The sequence below is a fragment of the Rhinolophus sinicus genome, chromosome 3 (assembly GCF_057876585.1).
Source record: "Rhinolophus sinicus isolate RSI-liver-muscle chromosome 3, RSI-T2T, whole genome shotgun sequence".
NCBI classification, from domain to species: Eukaryota; Metazoa; Chordata; class Mammalia; order Chiroptera; family Rhinolophidae; genus Rhinolophus; species Rhinolophus sinicus.
The window spans coordinates 87435894-87458229 of NC_142503.1; the positions used below are offsets into that span (position 1 = coordinate 87435894).

The window sequence follows — 22336 nt, forward strand, 5'->3', positions numbered from 1 at the left end:
ATTAGAAGCAGTGAACACATGCAGGAACATAGATCTTAAAAACAGTGTTAATTGGGGTAGGGGGGAAGAATGAGATTTACAGCATAATCACTTTCGTGCAAATTAAGGCATACACTCAGAACGATGCAAAGATATATACATATTCTGTTTATATATCAAACATATTAGAGTGGGTGCCTCATGAAGAAGGGAAATAAGAGTGGAGATTAGGTATGAAGGGGAAAACAAAACTAGAAGTTGAGAGGCACCGTAGCATATAACCACAGTTAAGAGCAGGAACTCCAGAGCCTGGGTCTGAATCCTGGCTCTGCCCCTTACGATAATAGCTGCAACCTTGAGCAAGTAACTTAACCTCTCTTTTCAAGCTTCCCCATCCATAAAAAGGGTCTGGCAGCTAATCTCCAAAGATGTCCCCAAACAATTCTGCCTCTCCCTCTTATTGGCAAGCGGCTCCTCCCATCAAGAGGCGGGGCCTCTGACTAAGTCGACCAATCGAATTTGAGGAAGTCACTCTGGGCCTTCCAAGCCCAGGCTTTAAGCACCACAGAAGCTTCTTCCCCTCTTGGAACCCTGAGCCATCATGGAAAGAGAGGGGCCCTTGAAGCTGAGATGCCTTTGGAGAGAGAGGGCATAGGAAGCGCGCCTGAGCCATCGGACTGTTTGGGACACCCAGATGCTACCAGAAGAGGACCGCTCATGGACTGTGCAGCTGAGCCCTTGCCAACCCATAGAATAGTGAGATGCAAGAAAATGGATGTTGTAGACACTAAACTTTGGGGTGGTTTGTTAGGCGGCAATAGATGGAGTCGTTGTTGAGGATTAAAGGAGGTAGTTTTCAAAGTGCTGACTAGTGCATGGCTCATGGGAAGTGTCTGGCACTATGTACATACTTGTGGAATAAAGAAGAACAGGGCCTATATAGTCTGATGGTGATAGTAATTGTGTCATGGACTAAAATGTGTGATTAACCCAATTCTTTGCATCTGGTATCCACAAATAAGATAAAAATAAAACCTCTAATAGAGTCTATATATTCGTTTCCTTGACAGAGTAACTAAGACCCAATAGATGAAAAGTGTGTTCAAAAAGGAGAGTTTCTCAAAATGAAGCAGGCCAACCCGAGCCAATCTTTTTCTGTTGTTTTTGTGCCCAGTATTCAGGAAGGCACTGGAAGTGTGAGCTCCGTGACTCATGAGTCCCTCATTTTGGGGAGCACAGACAATGGATGGGCTATATTTGTTTTCCTCTGTAGCTCTAGATCCATATCTAGCAAATTTTAAAAATCTGTGATGACTTCTCAATTAGCCATAAGCTCCAGTATCAGGAAATGCAAGGATAATTGAAATCTACACATAATTCAAAGATCTCAATCCCTCTGTCATGTCAACCCCCAGAAGGGTCTCTTACGGTTCTTTTTACTCTCAAGCACAGTGTACTCAATAAATGTCAGTTGATTGTTTAAAACGAATCCCTTTTCTTTTTGAAAAGGATTTAAAACTATTTGGTTATGGTCTTTCACGTCATTTATCAAAGCTGTTTGTCAAAACCCAAACTAAGGCAAAATAACCCAGACATTAGCAACAGTGAGTGGAAGGAAGGGGCACCATTCATTCATTCATGAACTACTGGGAGCTAAGCCTTACAAACCTTGCAGGAACTGTCTGAGGTAGGTTATCCTATTTTACAGAGGCAAAGACTGAGGCTTAGATGTGTGTGTGTGTGTGTGTGGGGGGTCACTTGTGTGCAATCAGCAGCTGAGACATGGCAGAGCCAGGTTCAAACCCAGGTCGTCTGTCATGGCTGGTTCTCTCCTGCTCTGTCGCACTGGGAGGCAGAGCCACAATCACCCCAGAAGAAGTAAACAAGGGAAAGGCAGTATGTCCCAAAGCTAACTCCTAGACACAGAGACTTTTGTAAAGCCAAAAGGGGTGGATTGGAGAACGTACTAGCCCACGCATTTCTGCAGAAGCCACCCATTTTGGAGAGGGTCTGCAGTTGACGAGGCATCGCCTGGGACTGCTGACTTCTCAGAGTCCAAGCTCCACAGCACCTGCCCCACGCTGCTGGCAGCCTGCTTAGATCCTGTGTGCTTTGGTGGGAGGGATGGCCTCCAGCCAGGTCCATCCTGGTTTCAACCTGTCAGCCGAAAATGATCCTGAACCCCGTCCCACTTGCTGGCCCACCTCCCAATCCCACGTAAGGCTTCAGAGTCACAACCTGCGTTTTTCATCCAGCACTAAGGCTATAAGCTGTGTGGCTCATCTTCAGGTAAGTTCTGGGAGCATCCGGTAAAAATAGAAAAGAAGCTTGCGCCCATTTCCCTTCCCAGGTATCTTTCCTCCTCGGTTTCTTTCGGCCGTGGGACACTCCATGGTAAGGGCAGGCTGAAGAGAAAGTTTTTGTGGGTGCCATGGTGCTCCATAGGCTGTGTGCAGTTGGGAAAGGCCCAGCAGACCCGGGTCAGACGGAGGCTGGTGCCAAGAGCGGAAGGCCTGGCGATGGCATGCACCCTTCCGCTGGCCCCGGGCTGAAGCGCAGGCAGCCAGGCTGCTTTTCCCTTCCATTTCCTCCTTTGGTTCCTCCATGCCCCCAGATGAGTTACTTTCACCGAAAATGAAATGACTGTGACTGTAGCCCAGCTGCAAGTGACAATCCAGGGCTCTCAGGGCACGGGGAAGGGAGACCAGGACATGAAAGACAAATACAAGTAACTTTTGAGTCATGCCATTTATTTTTCCTTAATTGGGTTTTACAGCTCATCTGAGCTTCTGCTCGGTTCTCTGAGGAGCTGTAGAGTTAGTGTGAACGCTCATGTTTTCTGTCCCCCAGACAAGAACACGCAGGAACACACACGCGCACACACGCAGGCAGGCAAGAGCACGCTGGACTTGTTTCAGTTCTTCGTTCCCCCCTCACGCTTCACCGTGACACACATTTGTTTCCACCTAATAGTCTCAAGAAAAATGTTTAGTTAGGACGGGAAATGGCAAGGAGCACGGATGACAGGACTGTGTAAGAAGCTGGCGGGAGGGAAGCAGTGAACCACCAAGACCTTTTACCTGCCCCTTGTCGTTCCTTTCCCTGCTTCATTTTCGATCTTTCAAGAAGAAAGATAGCACAAGGCTAGCAGGACTGCTGCTGCCCCATGCAGCCCCTCTGTGCCAGTTAGCAAAGGGCACCCCTTCTTCCAGGTAGATGTAGCCTGGTGTGGTGACAGAGGCAGAGCCTGGACCATTGCCTGCACCTGTCCCCTGCCCTCCGGCTGGTGCCTTGTGCATATGCTGTAGTTCCCTGGACTCTCTCACCTTGAACCACCTCAGGTTGAAGGGCCAAGAGGGGATGAAACGTCCTCCAAACCCCAGACGGGCCCTGGTGCTGATGGAGCTCAGTCTCTCACAAGGAGCTCCGAGCTGGTGGCCTGGGAAGGGAGGCACTGATGCTACTCTTGGCTACCAGGCATGTCCTGCCCACCACCCCACATGCCACGCGCTCCTCACATCTGGACTCTGTTTTATTTCCCAGGGTGGGGATGCGAATGTGGGGGAAAGAGGTGTGGCACGGGCATAGCACTAACGTGCCAACCTTCCCAGTGCAGAAGCCTAGCACTTCCGGAAACTGGCCTGTTTTTGATATTTTGCATCATTATGTCTCATCCTTTGAAACGAGACAGCAGGAATTCTCTGCAGTCCAACCAACCGCAACAGGAAATGATGCCTGAATCTGTTGCTTCCTTAATTCATGGAAGCAGGGAGGAGAAAGGGTATGGTCCTCTGATGAGGGTTTGTGCCATTCAGTTGAGAGGTGTCACTGGTTAACCTAGCACAGGGACCGAGGCTGGGTGGACCTCATTTATCAACTATATTACAGGGCTGCAATTCACCAGCTACCAAGTTGGACTCTTGGCTCTGGAAATTTAATGTGTGACAGCTGCGTGCAGCCAGTGGCGTCCAGCAATTTAAAAAGGTCAATTAAGAAACGGTTGATAGTGGTGCAGCTAATGACAGCCCAGAGGGGTGAGCAGGGCTGAGTAAACAGAAGGACTGAGACGTATATTACTGGAATTGAAGTGTCGAAGGGAAGCGTGTGAGGAGGAAATCTATTGTCACAAGCCATAAAGCACCTCTGAGTGTTGCAGCGGAGAGCAGTGCAGCTGTTTCCCTCCCCAGGCGGCGCAGGGCGCAGTCTGTGAGGGGCGGGCTCTGGAGACAAAGGCCACACCTGCATCAGCTTGAACAATCTGCAGACAAAAATCGCTACCCTCCTCACTGCCTGTTCCTTTTGCACTTGCTGCTCTCCCACTTGGGGAGCATAAGGCAGATGCTGGAGGAATAGTCAGAATGTGGGTCATGTTCCAGATATCCATATTGTAAGCATTTCCCAAAGCTGCGCTCCGCCTTCTCCTGCTGGCCATGGGTGGGTGGGCGGGCGCCTGAGCCCCGACCCCAGCGAGTGCTTTCTTCAGACGACACATCTGCTCCCGGGCTTCAATGGACACACAGATGCAGGATGCAGTTTATATCCTTTACGCTGCGATAGATGAAAGAGGGGCAGGGAGCCCTTAGAAAAAGTCTGTGTCAGCCTGCGACAGAACTGGCTCATGGTGGGAGGAAGACACTGTGTGCGGCGCCGTGTTTTGAAACTCAGACAAAGGGGTCCTAGAGCGCTAGGACAGGCTTGTTGGCCACATCTACCTGCCAAGCTGGAAATCCAATAGGGCGATGGGAATGCTAATTGATATGCAAAACAGGTCCAGGGTTCCTAGAAACGTCTAACGATCTTCCAAGTCACTGCGAATGCACGATGAAGACAAGCTCCAAATGAGATGGGAGAAAGGACCCCAACCTTTTTCCTCTTTTTCTGTTTAAAATCTACTTTGGGAAACTTCATAGGTTTTAGGATTTAAAAAAAGAGTATCGCAATCAGTGGGGTTTGTCTTTCACACACTGGATGTTTATTATTAGAAAATAGCTTCTATCAGCTGTCAGTACCAAACAAGTTGAAAGGAGCGTGCGTCTCACCATAATTTTTTTTTTTCCTCCTTAATGAAATTTAAATAAACAGCGCACTATGGGGAGAGCTGCCATACCTTTTTTCCCCCTTTAAAATCTGAATAATTAAATGACGTTTAGTACAAAACACCCTTCAAATATGACTTGTTCTGCAGCTGTTATGCTGTCCCGTTGAGTAAGGGACATGAAAGAGATGAAAAAGACCACTCAAGCTATCAAATGACCCCAAAGAATCTACAGTAGAAACCAGAAACAAATAAAGGAACCCAAACAAAATCCATCCAAACCAAGAAACCAGTTTTAACATTGGCTTTTCAATTTTGATTATCATCTAGGTTTAATATATATATGTATATATATGTATATATTTGAAATAGTAATAAAAAAGGAAGAATTGAATTGCATCCTTGGCAGGACAACCTTCCTCATATGTTAAAGAGGTGTTAAGAAAATTCCATACAGTATCTGCTAAATGAACATGTTTGGCAGCTTAGCAAATATCATATGATTGCAGCATCCATGATTTGAAGTTCAACAGCATTTTCTTTCTTCTGGCAGAGTTGGTTGCTGAGGGTGGTGAGCTAACACGGCTCTGAATGTTCTCAGACCCACGGGCTTAAGGAAAGGTTTGGGGGTGGCTCAGTGCATGGCCCCAGTGCAGAAACTTCCAAACCCAAACAACGAATCAACCAACCAACCACACAGATGTCAAACAATGGTCTCCTTTGAGTTCCTCTTGACAGAATGGAGGCCCAGCAAGGACTGCTGGTTAGAAGGTATGTTGACAGACTTTGGAATGAGGAGAATCACCCTTTGATTGGTCCGACGCCATTCGTTGTACAATCGACAGTGGTACCTAAATGACACCTGGGGTTAGGAGAGGAAAAATAAGGGAAGGTTTCAGGTAAGCAGAAGCCGATAATCAATCCAAAAAACAAACATGTCATTTCAAACAGCGCCAAACAGCTGGCAGCAGTAGCACGGGGCTGGGGCCCTGGGTAAGACTGCTCCTGCAAGCAGCTGAGTGCTGGCAGACCGGGCATCAAGCAAAGAACACCCGTGTGTGGACACACAGGCAGGGCTCCTGGAGAGGCTTCTTCATTCCTCCTCATCATGGATAAAGTCTGGATATCAATAGGAAAGGAGAATCCTTCTGAGTTTGGGTTTATTTTGGGGGTAGTGGTGTTTAGGCCTCAAATCCTCATTGATGAAGATGGTTGGCTGGAAGCAGTGGGCGGAGTGGGTACAGCACCAGCCCTGGCCCAACTGTGGGACCAGGCAATGTGCCTTTCTGGTCCTCAGGTTTCTCTCTGTTCAATGAGAGGGATGCTAGGGCTTCCTATACCCTTGTGCAAGTTGCATATTGCACAAATCAAAGGACTTCATTCACACTATGTAGGAAGGGACCCTTCATACTGTGCAGTGGACAACCTTCACAACTGTACTGGGTGTCCCTGGTGAGTGATCCCCAACTGCCTCTGGCTCCAGCATTCTAGGGCTCCTGGGGGGAAGCTTTGGCTTGGGCACCAACTCCCCTGCCCAGTCCTCCCTGAGCCACAGTGCCTTGTGCCCATGTCAGCATGGCATCAATTGCCGTGTCAGTGTACTTGTTTCTCTGTCTCCTGGCACTGAAGCATCCTGAGAGCAGGGCTTGTAGTCACCTTTGCATGCCCTGCACCTGTCACAGGGTCTGGACCTGGGAAGTTGCTCAGTGGAGTTTGTGGAGTGAATGGATGAGTGAAGAAATAGACTATGCTTTCTAATTGTAACACTGCTTCGGACTTAAGCCTCTCTTATATGATACATGGCAGTGCGAGTGGCAAACTCATGGTTAATTGTGACACAACTGTGCCCCCAAAGTGCTTGCTTCTCAGGTAAATACGCTGGAGTGAGAGGATAACATGTGTGGTTCGTTTTGGAGAAGGCTGGCGTAAAGCATTGAAGGACCGCTCAGGAAATTCAGAGTTTCATCTGTACTTCTGAAGATGTACAAACTGCCTTGAAAAATGGGGGTGGGATCCAATTTGAGTGCATGCAGATGACCAGATAAGTGCTGGGAAGGAAGGTGCCAAATTATCCATGGACTTAGGTTGACAAATTATCCAAGTATGGGCTGTTCAGCCACCTGGGGTGGGGGCATTGTGGTGACCCTGGTACAGGTCCATGGTGGTCAGAGAGTGGGCTGACCCGATGGTTTGAGCTCAGCGTTTCTACAAGTAGGGGAGAGTGCAGGCCCTTGATCAGAAAGAGCTTCTTAGTCTCTATGGCAGGATCATGAAATTCAAGGCCGCTCGCTCAAATTTCTGAAGCTAGAAAGCAAATGCCAGGCTGAGTGCCAGAGAGATTTGGGTATGAAAATATAAGCTTTCAAACTCACACAGATGTGCTTTTCTCCAAAGGGCCCTGAACATGCCAAAGCAAATCATGGTCTTTCCTTCCTTCCTTCCTTCCTTCCTTCCTTCCTTCCTTCCTTCCTTCCTTCCTTCCTTCCTTCCTTCCTTCTTTCAAGCTTGATTCTCTTCTGTCTATTCTGTCTTGCTGCTGCTTGGTGCTACTCATGAAAGTGAGAGGGGCAGGTTGGAAGGCTTGCTGTTCAGGGCCAAGGGCAGGGAAGAGGCGGAACACAGAGAAGTACTAATGAAGAGCTTTGGCAGTGAGAAGCCTGGAAACTGGAAACAGCACAGGAGAGCTGGATTTCAAAGCACGAGTCCCGTCATCCACGCTGTTAACAAGCCGCTCTGCTCGGCACTGGTAAGCAGACAGGTTGGCTGTGGGTGCTGGCGGGCGGCCCCTCACAGGGTAGGGAGCGGGCCTCGGGCTCTGGGCCAGACACACGGCGCCTGACTCCCCACTCTCCACAGGGGGCCCTGTAACTTTCGGAGGGTTGTTTGCGGCCTCCAAGTTTCAGTTCCCTAGTTTGTAACATGTGAATAATGATACCTGAGATAATGCACTTAGTACAGTGCCTCACGTAGGCGTTTGTGTTCTTGGCCCGTGTTAAATATGGGAAAGAAAAGGATAATTTTGTGATATTCCTTCTTCAATACAAGAAACTGGGGGTGGGGTGGGGGGAGAGGTTTGACTATTTTCTTTAGAGCCTTGCTTGGAATTCTGGGCTCAGCCCAGACCTCAGGAATCAGAGTGTGCGTTTTAACAAGATCCCCAGGTGGTGGCCCCGTACATTCCAGCCTGAGAAGCACCGAGGGAGTCAGTGACTTAGTAGGTCTCCGGGTTCCTTGGCAGGAAAAACAAAAATCAGCCCATTTGTTCAGACAAACAAATGAGATCTTATTATGCATTAATCTACCTTAATTGCTGTTAACGACCACAGTCCGCAGGCAAATCCAATCAATACGAAAAAAGCATCATATGAAGAGGACTCTGTATCAGGGAAAACAAAGGAAGTTGGGCCTGGGGCAGAAGGGACCACTGTGGATTAACGCCGGCTCCCGTCTCTAGGAGCTCCAAGACACCCCCTCCCCGCAATGGAATAAAAGAGGGAAAAAAGGAGGTTTGATGTAGAGGAATGAAGCAGTGAGGGAAAACTAAGCATAAACCAAAAAGAAGCCACAGCGTAGTAACGTTGGGGATTTTGTTGAGGTATGACTGAAATTCCCAAAGTTTTAAGGAGAAAGGAGGAAGAAAAGAGCGCGGGGCCACTATTGAAATGAAACGACCCCTCATGGGATGGGTTTCTTGAAGTGCATTCATTTCTTCACCCAGAGGCTATTCTCTTCCTACGGTGTGGAAGCCAAGGCGTGTACAAAGCGTTGTGGTCACAAGCAGGGAACAGGAGAGGCAGGGACGTGATCCACTTGGCCCAAGATTTGGTGTAAAGTCGCCGCAGGCTTTGGGGAATCTTCTCATTACATATTTGTATTCTGCCATTTCTCCCGGGAGGTTATGGTGTGACTGGGTGAAACACACGGATGGATCCAGGGCCTTGTCAGTTCCCTTCCCAGTAACGGGCCCAGCTCTCTGACCTCCGGTTGCCCGTGCAAGAGAAGAGGGCAGTGAAAGGAGGACATCAGCCGCGGGCGGAGAAATGCCCAGCGGGGATCACAGCGGACAGCCTCAGGCTGCCCTGGGCGCTTCCACAGTGAACCTCGTGGGGACAGTATTCTAGGGGAGGTTTTCCCCCTTTGTAACGAGAATATACACCATTATTAACCCTCAGGGCGGAGAGTCAGCCAGAGGCTGTGGATGGCTCGTTCATGTCATTCTGTGCTTGAACTGAAGTTTCTGTGCTGGGCACGGGTTGCCCCAGGGACCAACTGCACGGACGGGCTTCTGTGGTCACTGCACTGCGGAGCCTCCATTCTTGCACCTCTAACCTGGGGCTCATGTGAACTCCACTGGGACAATTTCTTATCACTTCATGTGGCCTCAGTTCTCATTTTTCTCTCTCGGTGTCTGTCCATGGACTTCAGATGGTCTGTGACAGAAACAGTGACGTTCCCGGGCACCCTTCTCTTGAGCTCTCGGAGTGGAGATGGCTGAGGCCTGAGCCTCCTGGGTTGCAGACAGCTTGTGTTTCCACACAGCAGGTTCCTCGCGCAGAACTCCCTGATGTATCAAGACCGGGGCCCTCCTGGCCGAGGAAGCGGGAGGCGTGCACCCCGCGAGGCCCTTGCAGGAAGCCCCTCGGAGGAGCGGGGCGGGGCCAGGACTGACACCACCGTTTGTTTATCTAAGACATTTTCACAGCATATTCTCCTTAAGCTTGACAGCTTGTTTACAGTGGGTTTCTGCTGGAGGGCAGTTTCCAAGTGCTGTCAGCTTCTGAATTACGGCTCTTGCCAGGGCAGCTCCGTACAGCATTTATCTGGGAAAGAGTTAGTCTAGATGCAGTGACCTATTGCTGAGCTGATGGCCACAGCATGTTTTTCATACCAGTCAAAGGGCAGAAATGCCTTTCTTTCCCTCTAGATGCTTTGCATTTTATAGAGGGCTGGGGGGCTGCAGTAGTTGGGGTGCAGGGAAGCCACAGGAAGAAAATCAATGTGCCTACGGCTAGGTGCTCTCATGATATATGTTCCCGTGTTATCCCACCTAATCCTCATAATAGCCCATTGACCCATGGGCCAGCAATCATGTCCTCCAGTTTTTGACGAAGGGGAAGGATGATCAGAGAGGTTAAGTACCCTGATGAAAGCTACACAGCTATTAGGATGCTAAATCTTGGGTTTAAACACAGAGCCTGTGATTCTAAATGCATGCACTTTTTACTATGCAGTTCTGCCGCTTGGAAACATTTCTAAAATGAAGTATATTATCACTCTCCTGAAAGAGCTGATTCCAGGAACCTTTCCCACCCAAACCTTCCTTTCACTTAGAATGGGAGATAGAGGAGGGTCACATCATTTTTCTCTAGGTAATTCTTTTCTTTCTTTTCTTCCTTTCTTCCGTCTGCCCCGCCCCTTCCCTTCTTTCTTTCTTGTTAGGTAATTGCATGCTTTATAAAGCAGGTTTTCAAAAAGACCTTCAGTTGGTTTGAAAGCCCAGCATTCACGTCTATACTTTCACCTCAGGAACTCTTCTAAGAAAAACCAGACGAACAAACCTCTATACATGGTAAAAAATCATTTTCCAGAGTAATTTCCCCTGTACTCTTTCATTTCAATCTGATAACACCAGGAGAACTAGCAGGATGGGTATTACGACCATTCCCACTTTATAGATGGTGACACTGAGGCTCAAGGCGGTGAAATGACGTTAGACGGTGCTCGCTAGACTGTTTAACTTCTTTCGAACTCTCTTCTCATCACAATGACCTTGTGACTTCTGAGTCAGATTCATTGCTTGATTCGTAATGAATCAGGATACATTTTGGAAGCAAAGACTTTTAAAAGAGGCAATAATAGTTTTGCTTTGGGGCTTTATCAGGCTGGGAACAGACTGCTTAAATTAACCAGCAGACTCAGAAAAAGTCAGAAGCACCAGAACACTCCCTGTTCACCGAGGCTCCCGTCGGGCCCCTCTTGTTGGGGCTGAAATGTGTCCCTCACTGACTGAGCACTCTCACCTGGGGGTGGGGGGTGGTACAAGAGGGAAATGAGCAGGGGGTGGAGGTCAGCGTGGTAGGCATGGCTGCTGGTGGGACGGGGCTTGGGAAGAACCGTGAGCAATGGAAGCTTCCACTGTGCTATGGGATATGGGAACGGCACATTTTAGACAGGAAGTACATATTGAATACAATGGAATGTGCTCAGATTAGAAACAAGCAGGCACAGAAGAGTAATGCCAGGAAGCAGGGGCCCAATTTCTGAAAATATTCTAGATAGTGATGTCCTTCCCTGCAGGTCCCAGAGGGAAGCATAGAGTTCAAATGCTGCACTTTGTAGGTGCTGCCAATGGGTGCCCGAGCAATCAACTTACTTTGTGAGTTAAAAATATGAAAATACAGAGATGTTTAAAAATTCTTTCTCGTATACAGTAGGAACACTTATTGGGAAATGGTTTTTCTTTGGTGGTGGCTTCTCGGCCGGATAAATTAGTGTTTTTATGGGCAGCAGAGTCAATATCCTAAAGCACAGAATAATCACCAGGCAAAGGGCAGCTCCACGCCCAACAAAGACTTTGGGCTGTGTCAGGACGTGAGAAGGAAACCACCAGCAGGAGGGGTCGTGGTCTGTGCAGGCAGTGACAGCAGCAGCAGCCAGGTGCACCGTTCATAACACACCACAATCCCAGCAGAAGTGAGAAGCACATACGACAGGAGGAAAACGCCCTGCCTCCTAACAGATGGAGACTAGTCTACCAGAGGACAGAGATGTCTAGGGCGGTGTCTTTGACTGATGGGCTCTCAGAAGCAGGGGCTTTTTCTTTATTTGATCTGCGATTCACTCACACACACACACACACACACACACACTCACTCTCGTAAGAGATCTAGCCGGACAAACCAATCACACACTCTAGCCAGCATTTGAAGGTCTGTCTTCTACTGGGCAGGTGAGATGTGCTACAGACAAGAAGAAAGGCTGTGCCGACCATGGGGCGGCCGGCTCCAGCTGGCCTGACCCCTGGGCCGCGGGCCATACTTACTAGTGTCCAAAAGAGGTAAATAGTGAAGAGTGCGACAGTGAGTGCAATGAGCCCGACGGCCTCGAGCCGGCTACTAAAGTGCAGGTGGTCCACGGCGCCCCGCAGGCAGAGCCAGCCTGAGATGGTGGCCAGTGGGGTTATGAACAAGAAGCACACCATGTCTCCGAACAGAGTCCGCTTCTCGTGCTGAGGGCCTGGGTTTCGGAGCCACTGCCGGGGAGAGGGAGAGAGAGAAAGATAAGCACAGGGTTAAATGCCCGTGTGCACTGGAGACACACTGCTTTGAAATGGTCTTTGTCTCCAGAATCTGGAACAAGGCACTTCTGACCTGCTCTGAGATCACACGGACGCATGAAGGACTCATGCCCAAGGCCCCGCCCCTGCGTTAGAGTGACTTCTGATGACAGCGATTATGATGGTGATGATGATGATGGTAACGTGTCCTGGCTGTAGATGGCCTGCTGTTTTGAAAATAGTTCAATGGTTATTATGAATCAGAATGGCTGTGTGGAAGGTAGAGAGGACTTTTGAAAGATAACAGGTGAGGTGTAACAAGTGCTGTCACGTGGTCACAGCCTTCCAGTGTCTTGACCCTGGGAATGTGTGCAGGGGAGCTCACCTCAGCAGGCCTGGGGTGCTCAAGGCCTGCAGTCCCAAGAAAGAACTGTTTTCAAGACTGGCTCCTAAGAGATGAGCTCTGAGTCATCGTAATATTCTGGGTGGTAAGCGTGTTGTGTATGTCCGAGGCATTGGGCCACAGGGCACAGTGGCATCACACAGTTTATGCCAACAATGAAATTGATGCAAAACACCTATGTTTGCCTTGGGGGCTGCAGTCTGAGCAGCGGAAGTTAGTCATACAGCCACGACTGACTCCAATAAACACCACCGACACCAAGGCCCAGGTGAGCCTCCCTGGTTGATTACACATTGTATGCGTTGTCACCATTTGTTGCTGGAAAAATTAAGCACACCTGTGTGACACTGCTGGGTGGGGACACCTGGGAGCTTGTGCCTGGTTTCTCCTAGACTAGGTCCCATGTACCTCTTCCCTCTGCTGCTTTTAACTGGTATCCTCTTGCTGTAATAAACCGTAAGCACGAGTATAGTACCCTGTTTCCCCGAAAATAAGACCTAGCCGGACAATCAGCTCTAATGCATCTTTTGGAGCAAAAATTAATATAAGACCTGGTATTATATTATTATATTATATTATACCTGGTCTTATATTATAGTAAAGTAAGACTGGGTCTTATATTAATTTTTGTTCCAAAAGATGCATTAGAGCTGATTGTCCGGCTAGGTCTTATTTTCAGGGAAACACGGTAAGAACTTTTCTGAGTCCTGTGAGTCCTTCTAGTGAATCACTGACCCTGAGTGTGGTTTGGGGACCCCCACCCCCACAGAATGAGGCTCACCTGACTCCATGAACTCAGTAATGCCCCCTCCCTCACATTTTAGGGCCCTGAACTTAGGCCTGTCCCTGACATCTTAACTCTACTACCATCTTGACTGACCCAACCCCCCAAAGGAAGGGAAAACTCGTGCTTGTTTAAAGACTGGAGCTGAGGAGTCTACAGGACAGGGTTGTTCTCTTCTCACTCGGGGAACTGCTGAATGCCTGCTGAAATGTCTTCCATAATCCATTCTAGGAAAAAATCATGCTTCCACATCGGTGTCAGTGGGTACTGGTAATGAGGCCTGGTGGCTTCAGATTAGTATTGAAACATGTCTCCAAATCATCTGACATTCCCATCTCACTATCCCATGTAGTGATGACAGTGGCCATGGAGTGCAGAGACTGGAGTGGGGTCGAACACAGATGATGGGGTGGGGGTGGGGAGAGACACTGGCTGACTGTCTTCCGTCTCATCCTACCAGCAAATAAGGAGAACTAGCAGTGCTGTGGACTGACCCCCAAATGGGAGTGCCATGGGCTGCTGAGCAGACATCCCAGAGGTCAGGGCAGCAATTCCCACAAAACCACTGGTGGGAGGGAAAGAACCATGACAGGGGAGACAAGAGTGCGTTGGGTGGGGCTGACTGGAGAGAGAGGAATGTCATGCTCAAGGGTGAAAGGGAGACAGAAGAGTTGCAAAGACGGCACTCAAGTTAAAGAAAGAGTAGTGTAAGGGCCAGCTGAAGACTCAAGGAGTGAGCAGAAGGGAAGGAAGGTAAAGGCACAGATGAAAACTTTCTGGGAAGTGCCCTTCCTCGAATGTTTGCCTGAGGCAAATATTAAATGACCGGGAATGCCGAACATAGCACTTTCCAGTGACAACCCGCCCTAAAAATCGGCTGAGATGCTGAAAGAATTCAGCCTCAGTTCAAAAATGGACATGAATAAATATTTAAAAATAGATAATGGGGAATTGACTTGTCTATGAATATAAATACAGCTTTATAAAAATTTAATGTAAATACCAAAATGATCAAGTGCAAACGACATTAACCCTGCCATGTGTTGTCATGCTACTTCAGATGTCCCAGCAGTTTCAAATTCAAAGAACTCTCATTAATTAACATCTTTTTGCTTAAATACTAGGAATATCACTATGAAGTGGAGACTAGAAATCGGGCTTTATTATCCCAATTTTACAGAGGCTCAGCCAGGTTACCAGTTTCCTCCAGATGATTCAGAGGTTGAACTGAGAGGAAGAGCAGGACCACTCTCATCAGTAAAAGATTTGAAAATTTAAAATTGTAATGCATTCAGAAATCTAGACGCTTAAAAATGGTGCTCAAATTGCAGCAACCTGACTCCTGGGCAGTTTAGATTTTCCCTAGAAGCAGATGTGGAAGCCTGGACTACTTTTCCTGTTGAAACATAGTATGTTCTCAATAAATAGGTGACAGATGTTCACAGCCCAGCTGACCTCACTGGCTAAGACTTCCTCCAATTTCTTTGGCTTGGGAATTCTGAATACATTTTATTAAAACTAATTTAGTACTTTACTTATCTATGTGGTTCTTGACAGTACCCAGTGAAATAACTCAGGTATGGAAGGAGGTAATTATGAATCACTACTTATCTCTGTGTGATGTAGAAGAAATTGGAAAGGCAAACCAGAAATTACTATTGCTTGTGCCCAGTTTCCTGTTTTCTAATTATTTTTTGATCTTTTATATTCTTGAGAAGTTTCCAGGCCATTTTATATGTCCATGATCACCCAATACCAAGGTTCCATACCTCATTAACTCTATGCATATATTTTGGCTTAGCTTACTCTTTTTGTTGTTTGCTGCTGGGTCATATTTAGGTATGAAGTTCTTTTTTTTCCTTATGACTAAACTCCCAGTTAATTTAAAAAATTTTTTCAATTATAGTTGACATTCAATATTATTTTATATTAATTTCAGGTGTACAACATAGTGGTTAGACATTTTATATAATTTAAGAAGTGATCCCCCTGACTAGTCTAGTATTCAGCTGGCACTATACATAGTTATTACCATTTTATTAATTATATTCCCCATGCTTTACTTTACATCCCCATGACTATTTTATAACTACCAATTTGTACTTCTTTATCCCTTCACCTTTTTCACCCTGCCCCCTGACCCCCTCCCAACTGTCACCCCAACAAATCTAGTACCCATCTGACACCACCATACATAGTTATTACAATATTATTGACTATATTCCTTATGCTATGCCCTACATCCCCATAACTAGTTTGAAGCAACCAATTTGTACTTCTTAATCCCTTTCCCTTTTCCACCCCCACCTGGCAACCCCCTCCCATCTGGCAACCATCACAATGTTTTCTGTATCTATGAGTTTGTTTCTATTTTCTTTATTTATTTTGTTATTTAGATTCCACATATAAGCAAAATCACATTGCATCTGTCCTTCTCTGTCTGATACAACACACAGCACAGATCCATACTCTCCAGGTCCACCTATGCTGCCACAGATGGAAATAACCCATTCCCTTCCCTGGCAGAGCAATATTCCATTGTATATAAGTACTACCTCCTCTTTATCCATTCTTCCATTGACAGACACCCAGGCTGCCTCCACATCTTTGTCACTGTAAACAATGCTGCAATGAATATATGGATACACATGTCCCCTCGAAGTAGTGTTTTGGTTTTCTTCGAATAAATACCCAGAAGTGGGATTACTGGTCCTTCTTTGTCTCTTGTGCTAGCCTTTGTTTTAAAGTCTATTTAGTCTGGTATAAATCTTGCTACCCCAGATTTTCTTTTTTTTTTTTTAATTTCTATTTTTATTGAATACTTTTTTTTCCATCCCTTCCTTTCCGTCTGTGTGTGTCTTTCAATCTGAAGTTAGTCTCTTGTAGGCAGAGTATGTAAGAGTTTGTTTTCTTAAACTTTCAGCCCTCCTATGTCTTTTGATTTGAACATTTAATCCATTTACATTGAAATTAATTGTTTGATAGATATGTAGTTATTACCATTTTATTATTCATAATTTTTAATTTATATTTCCATCTTAAAGAAGTCCCTCTAAGATTCCTTGTAATACTAGTTTGATAGTGATGAACTCCTTTAGCTTTTTCTTGTCTGGGAAGCTCTTTATCTGTCCTTCAATTTTAAATGATAATCTTGCTCGGTAGAGGAATCTTGGTCGTAGGTCCTTGCTTTTTTATCACATTGAATATTTTGTGCCACTTCCTTCAGGCAAAGTTTCTGTTGAGAAATCAGGTAATGATCTTATGGGAGCTCCCTTATAAGTTACTAGTTGCCTTTTTCTTGGTGCTTTTAAGATTCTCTCTTCATTTTTAACCTTTGCCATTCTAATTATCATGTGTCTTGGTGTGGGCCTGTTTGGGTTCATCTTGTTTGGGACTCTCTGCACTTCCTGGACTTGTATGTCTATTTCCTTCACCAGGTTAGGAAAGTTTTCAGTCATTATTTCTTCAAATAGGTTTTCAATCCCTTGCTTTCTCTCTTCTTCTGGTATTGCTATGATACAAATGTTGTTATGCTTGACGTTGTCCCAGAAGTCTCTTAAACTATCCTCATTTTTTAAAATTCTTTTTTCTTTATGCTCTTCTGATTGGGTGTTTTCTGCTACCTTGTCTTCGCTGATTTCATCTAGTCTGCTGGTGATTCCTTCTAGTGCATTCTTCGTTTCAGTTATTATATTCTCCACTTCTGACTGGTTCTTTTTTTATGGTTTCTATGTCCTTTTTTTATGCTTGCTATAATCTCTTTGTTGAAGTTCTCACTAAGTTCCTTGAGCATCCTCATAACCATTATTTTGAACCCTGTATCTGGTAGGTTGCTTGCCTCCATTTCATTCAGTATTTTTCTTGGAGTTTTCTCTTGTTCTTTCATTTGGGATGCATTTCTTTGTTTCTTCATTTTGGCTTCCTCTCTGTGTTTGTTTCTATGTATTGAGTAGATCTGCTATGTCTCTCAGTCTTGGCCAGGTGGCCTTAGTAGGTGCCCTGGCACAGTCTCCCTGGTCACCTGCTCTGGGTGCCCCAGGAATGTCCCTTGTGTGTTCTCCTGTTATAGTTGAGCTTTGATAGCTATTGGCATGTCAGTAGGTCGGACTGACACTCAGGCTGACTGGCTGCGGGGTTTGGCCACGTCCACAACCACAGGCTGCTGTGCTCAGGGCTTACCCTATTGAGTGGGATTTACCCCAGTAGGCTCTGGTGCCTGTTGAGACTGCCTTTTGTGTGTGCCACTTGTGGGGCTAATTAACGGTGCTCTGCTGTGATCTGATGCCAACTTCCAAGTATGTTTGTTCTGGGGCCTCTTGGGAGGGGCTACAGTGCAAGCCCAGGTCACCCATTGGCTGTGACCAGTTGGGGACTACCTGGTAGGAGCTATAAAGTGTAACATGGTTGTTTGTTGCTTGTGTTAAACCTAGAGGTGTGTGGGAGAGGCCACGCTGCGAACCGAGGACATCTGCCACTAGTACTTGGCCTGGGGTAGCTCTGTAAAAAGCCAGGACACTCCGAGGTCTGTTGCCACCTGCCGGCTCCCTTAAGGTTCAGCCACTGATAAAGCCTTGTGTGGTACCCGTTGGGTGAGGCAGGGTCTCAGGGAGTCACTAGAGTGGGAAGAGTTGTGGTCACCAGGTTAATGTAAATTCTGGTTTGGTGCCAATGCTGAGCCTGGAGCTATTCAGCAAAAGTCTCAGAGCACACTGAGGTCAGTTGTAGTCTGCCTGGTGGCCGTGAACTCTGACAGTTTCCCAAGAAAGAGTGCAATGCAGGTGGGGCTGGCTGCTCAAGGAGAAAGTGCAGGTGAGGGAGTTGGGTGGGGTGGGGTCCAAGCTGAGCCCACCAGACCAGTTCAGATTCAGATTTGGCCCTGTGGGGGGAGGGCTCATTCCAACCACTAACTTGTTCTTGAACCATGAGATCGATCTACTCTTGGAAATTGGTACAAAAACCAACCAACCAACCAACTAAACAAAACAGAAACCCCAAGATCTGAGACAGCAGAGGGAATTAAAGCAGCATTCTACTACCAGTGACACAGCATAATTTACTGGCTGTGAATGTACATCCAAGGTGAGCTAGGCACTAGGGGTTACTTTCAAAGTGGGTTGACTGTGGGTTTGGATCTAATTTAGTGTCAGTTTGTTAAATCCCTTCCTCGTGGGTAGGGGTGAAAGAGGTGTGCTGCTCCAGGACATTAGATTCTGCCTCCCAGGCTCTGAATTAATCGACTTAAATCCTCAAGGTAGACAGGACATCGAACAGGTCAGTTTATACTAGAACCAGATTATACTCTGGTGGCTAATAGCTCTGATCCATTACAACCTTCTGCATGACTCTCCTTAATGAGAAACCATCATGAGAATGAAAGAAACTGATAGAAGCGATAAGAACTGACAGAACCATAATAAATTTATGGAGCAGAAAAAAAAAAGGCACGGTTTCACAGTGTTTACTCACTTGGGTTTATCTGCCTGAGTATCTCCTGGTAATCTGACACTTGGCAGAGTTATTATTAACCAAGCGATTGCCTATCTTGGGATGGGTTTTATTTTCAAAGCCCAACACAACCAAAACTAAACTGTCTTGCTTGCTTGGGGAGCTGCAGTGTGAAAGGGTGGGTCCTTTGCATGATTTAAAACTGAAGATGAAACCTGAAAACCATGCATTTCAGTTAACTTGAAACACAGCAGAGAACAAAAACAAACACCTACTGGTGTTTAAATCCCTGAACTTCACATACTACCAATGAATTTCCAGGACAGCTGAAGCCACACAGAAGGAAATTCTGACTCCAGGGAAGCCACGGAGATTGATGCTCCAGGTAGCCATCAAACCAGGCTTGAAGCAAGTGAAAGTGAAGCACCATGTGCAAGTGAAAACTTTACAGAGGGTTTGCCTGTGACTCTAAAATGCCAGTCTCCAGCTTTGATCTCTCTCCAAAGCCCCACGTGTGCATATTTATCAGCCCACTCTTCTCCCCGGAGATGACTAATAGAAAACTCAAACTTATTCTGTCCAAAACAGAACTCTTGATTTAGTACTTACCTCACAACCCTTCCCCCCACCACATCTTCTCCATATCTTTAAATCATCACCCACCCAGTCGCTCAGTCATCCTGTTTCCTTTCTATGTCTACCCCACACATGTGTGGGGTAGTGTCAGTAAGTCCTACTGACACTCCCTTCAACATACATCTGGAACCATGTGCTTCTCTCCATATCCACTGCCGCCATCCCTGGGCCACTCTCATCTACTGCTTGGGAGGCAATACTTCCCTGCTTCGACTCTGGCCAACTAATAGCCCAGTTGCAAAACAACAACAGTCAGGATGACGTGGTAAAAAGATACATCAGATCTTGTCAGTCCTTTGCTTAAAATTCTCCAATGGTTAGAATAAAGACTAGACTTTTTACCTGGGACTACAAGACCTGCCCTCATCCCTGCCTCCCTCTCTGACCACTTCTCTTACTATCTCTTTCCCCTCATTTCCAACCCTTACAAATGGCTGTTCCCATATGGAAATATATGGCTCCTTCTCATCATTTAGGTCTCAGCTCAAATGGTGTCTTTTCATTGAAAATACTCTTTGCACCTGCGAACATTACCCGGCTATATTTTCCACAGAATGTGTGACACTCTTTGAAATAATGCTATTTATTTATTTGCTTGTTTATTTATTTATTTTTTCCTTCCCACCTCAATGAGAGCTCCATGATGGCAGTTCATTCCTGTATACCTTGATGCAAGAACAGTGCTGGAATAGAGTTGCTGCTTAATGAAAATGAATGAATAAACATCTGAGGTGCTGGTAGCCCAAGTTCACTGCTTTTAGCCTTCTAGACTAGAGATAGCATTCCTTATGTACCTTTCTTTTGAGGCTTCCAAGAGAAATATTTACACGTTGTTTTGTTGCTATAAGGTGAAAAACCTGTAGTTTCTGTTCAAGCTTCCTTCCGCCCCCCCCCCCCACGATGTAAATAACTGTGGAATACCATCTATTTTTCCACACGTCATGAATTAGTATGAGAAATCCAATAAGTTATTTGAGGTCCTTTGTATTGTTTTAGTCACAATTACTATCTTTTTTTTTCCTAGGAGAAAACTACCTTGAAATATATGAGAAAAAGACAATACCAAATGTCCATTTAAAAATTATACAACTCTATTTCAACCAAAAATATGTACTGAGTGCCTATTATGTGTCAGACACTTTTACTGAATTTAAAAACACCAGGTGGTGTTATTATTGCCATTTTGAATTAGGATACTAAGCCTTAGGGAGGTTAAGATACTTTTTCAAGGTTAGGTGGTGGAGGAGCCAGTATTTGAAATCTCCAGCCTACTGTTGTTTCAACTCTTTCCTTCTGCTTGCTTTAGCACTACATAAAATCTTGCTCCCAATTTTTGTTCACTCCTACAGTGGATAAGTTTGGAGTAGGACCACTGTGCAGGGGATGAAACGTGGCCTTGGAAGCGGGGGGCAAAATACTGCTTTCAGTTGCCCCATGCTCTTGGTTCCCCCAAATGCTGTGTGACCTTTATCAAGTTCTTTCACCTCTCTGGAGGAGTGAAAAATGCAAGTCTCCCTCAAAGGAGTGGGGCAGGTTCAGCTTCAAGGGAAGTGGGGAAGGACCCTCTCTAGTTGTCCTAAGCTCCCACTTTTGTTCAAAACATCAGGTTCTATTGAAGAATGTATGGAGCATCCTTCAGCCCAACTCTCCTCTGAGCTCCATGGCTGTGTATCTCGCTGCTTACTAGATAGCTCTCCATTTGTGTAATAAACAAGGTCCATGATGGAAGACTGGATTCGTTTCTGCCACCCCAACTCTGCCACAGATCCATGTTTCTCCCAGGTTGTCTGTCCCACACTAGTACGTGACAGCACCCAAACCTTGTGGTTCTTGTAAACCTCAGTACCGTCCGTATTCTCCCTCCCGTCATTCCCCGGGCCTTATACACAGTCTATCGGTAGGTCCTGTCACTTCTTCCAGAATACGTCTTGGACACGTCCACATCTCTCTCTTTCTCTCTCTAGTGCCACTACTCTTCCTCATCTCTCACCTGAGCCTCTTTGCTCCTGTGTCCTCGTTACCCTAGAATCCAGTATTACTAAAGCAGCAAGATCACATCACTTCTCTTGCTTAAAATTCCCCAGAGGCTCTGCGTTGCACTTAGTCTACCTAGCCTTGCCATGGCCCACAAAGTCCTGCGTGATGTACTCCAGGTGTTTGTACCTGGGCTCCACAGACCCAACAGGGCCGAGGATAGAATTCAAGGGACTTGTGATATTTGGATGGGGGAAAAAATTGCATCTTTATTTTCACAACCTTTAATTGAAATTTTGCATTTCATTGAGTTATGCAGAAAATCTCCGTGAAGGGCACAAAGTCAGCACCTATGATTTTGTCACCAATAGAAATCACAAATATTTCCTATCACATTATAATTGTTGCAGTTATCTTGACATATCACTACTTCATAGTTATCAGATCTGTCAAAAAATGTTAAAGAAGCACTTACATTTTTATCGCAACTTTGTCTTTTCAATATTTTAAATGCTTAATTATAAGGTAATTGGTTTTCATTCCATTCCTATGTCTTTTGTTGTATGTAATTAAAAACATGATTCTGAAAAGGGATCTATAGGTTTCAACAGACTGTCAAGGGGCCCACGACAGAATAGTTTAAGCATCTGGGATCTAGCTCCTTTGATCTCTCAAATAATGCTCCTCAGCAGTGTTTTAGCCTGTTTCAGAAAGACTGAACTGCCTGCCTCAGAGCCTTTGCAGTGGCTGTTCCTTCTGTCTGGAACTCTTCTTCCCGTGGCTGGGACATTCTCAGGGGCTGGG

General features: G+C 46.1%; 1 protein-coding gene across 2 annotated transcripts in view; it reads right to left on the reverse strand.

The window, feature by feature from the left end:
- Window positions 1–819: 819 nt before the first annotated feature.
- The window catches only part of MARCHF3 (membrane associated ring-CH-type finger 3), a 144193-nt gene continuing 122676 nt past the window's right edge, over window positions 820–22336 (reverse strand). For both annotated transcript variants that reach the window (XM_074328546.2, XM_019732388.3), the window contains exons 4-5: window positions 12057–12266; window positions 820–5876 (exon numbers count right to left, since the gene is read on the reverse strand). In XM_074328546.2, the coding sequence (XP_074184647.1) occupies window positions 5718–5876; window positions 12057–12266 (369 nt within the window). In that variant the 3' untranslated portion in view covers window positions 820–5717. The remainder of the gene's footprint in view (window positions 5877–12056; window positions 12267–22336) is intronic.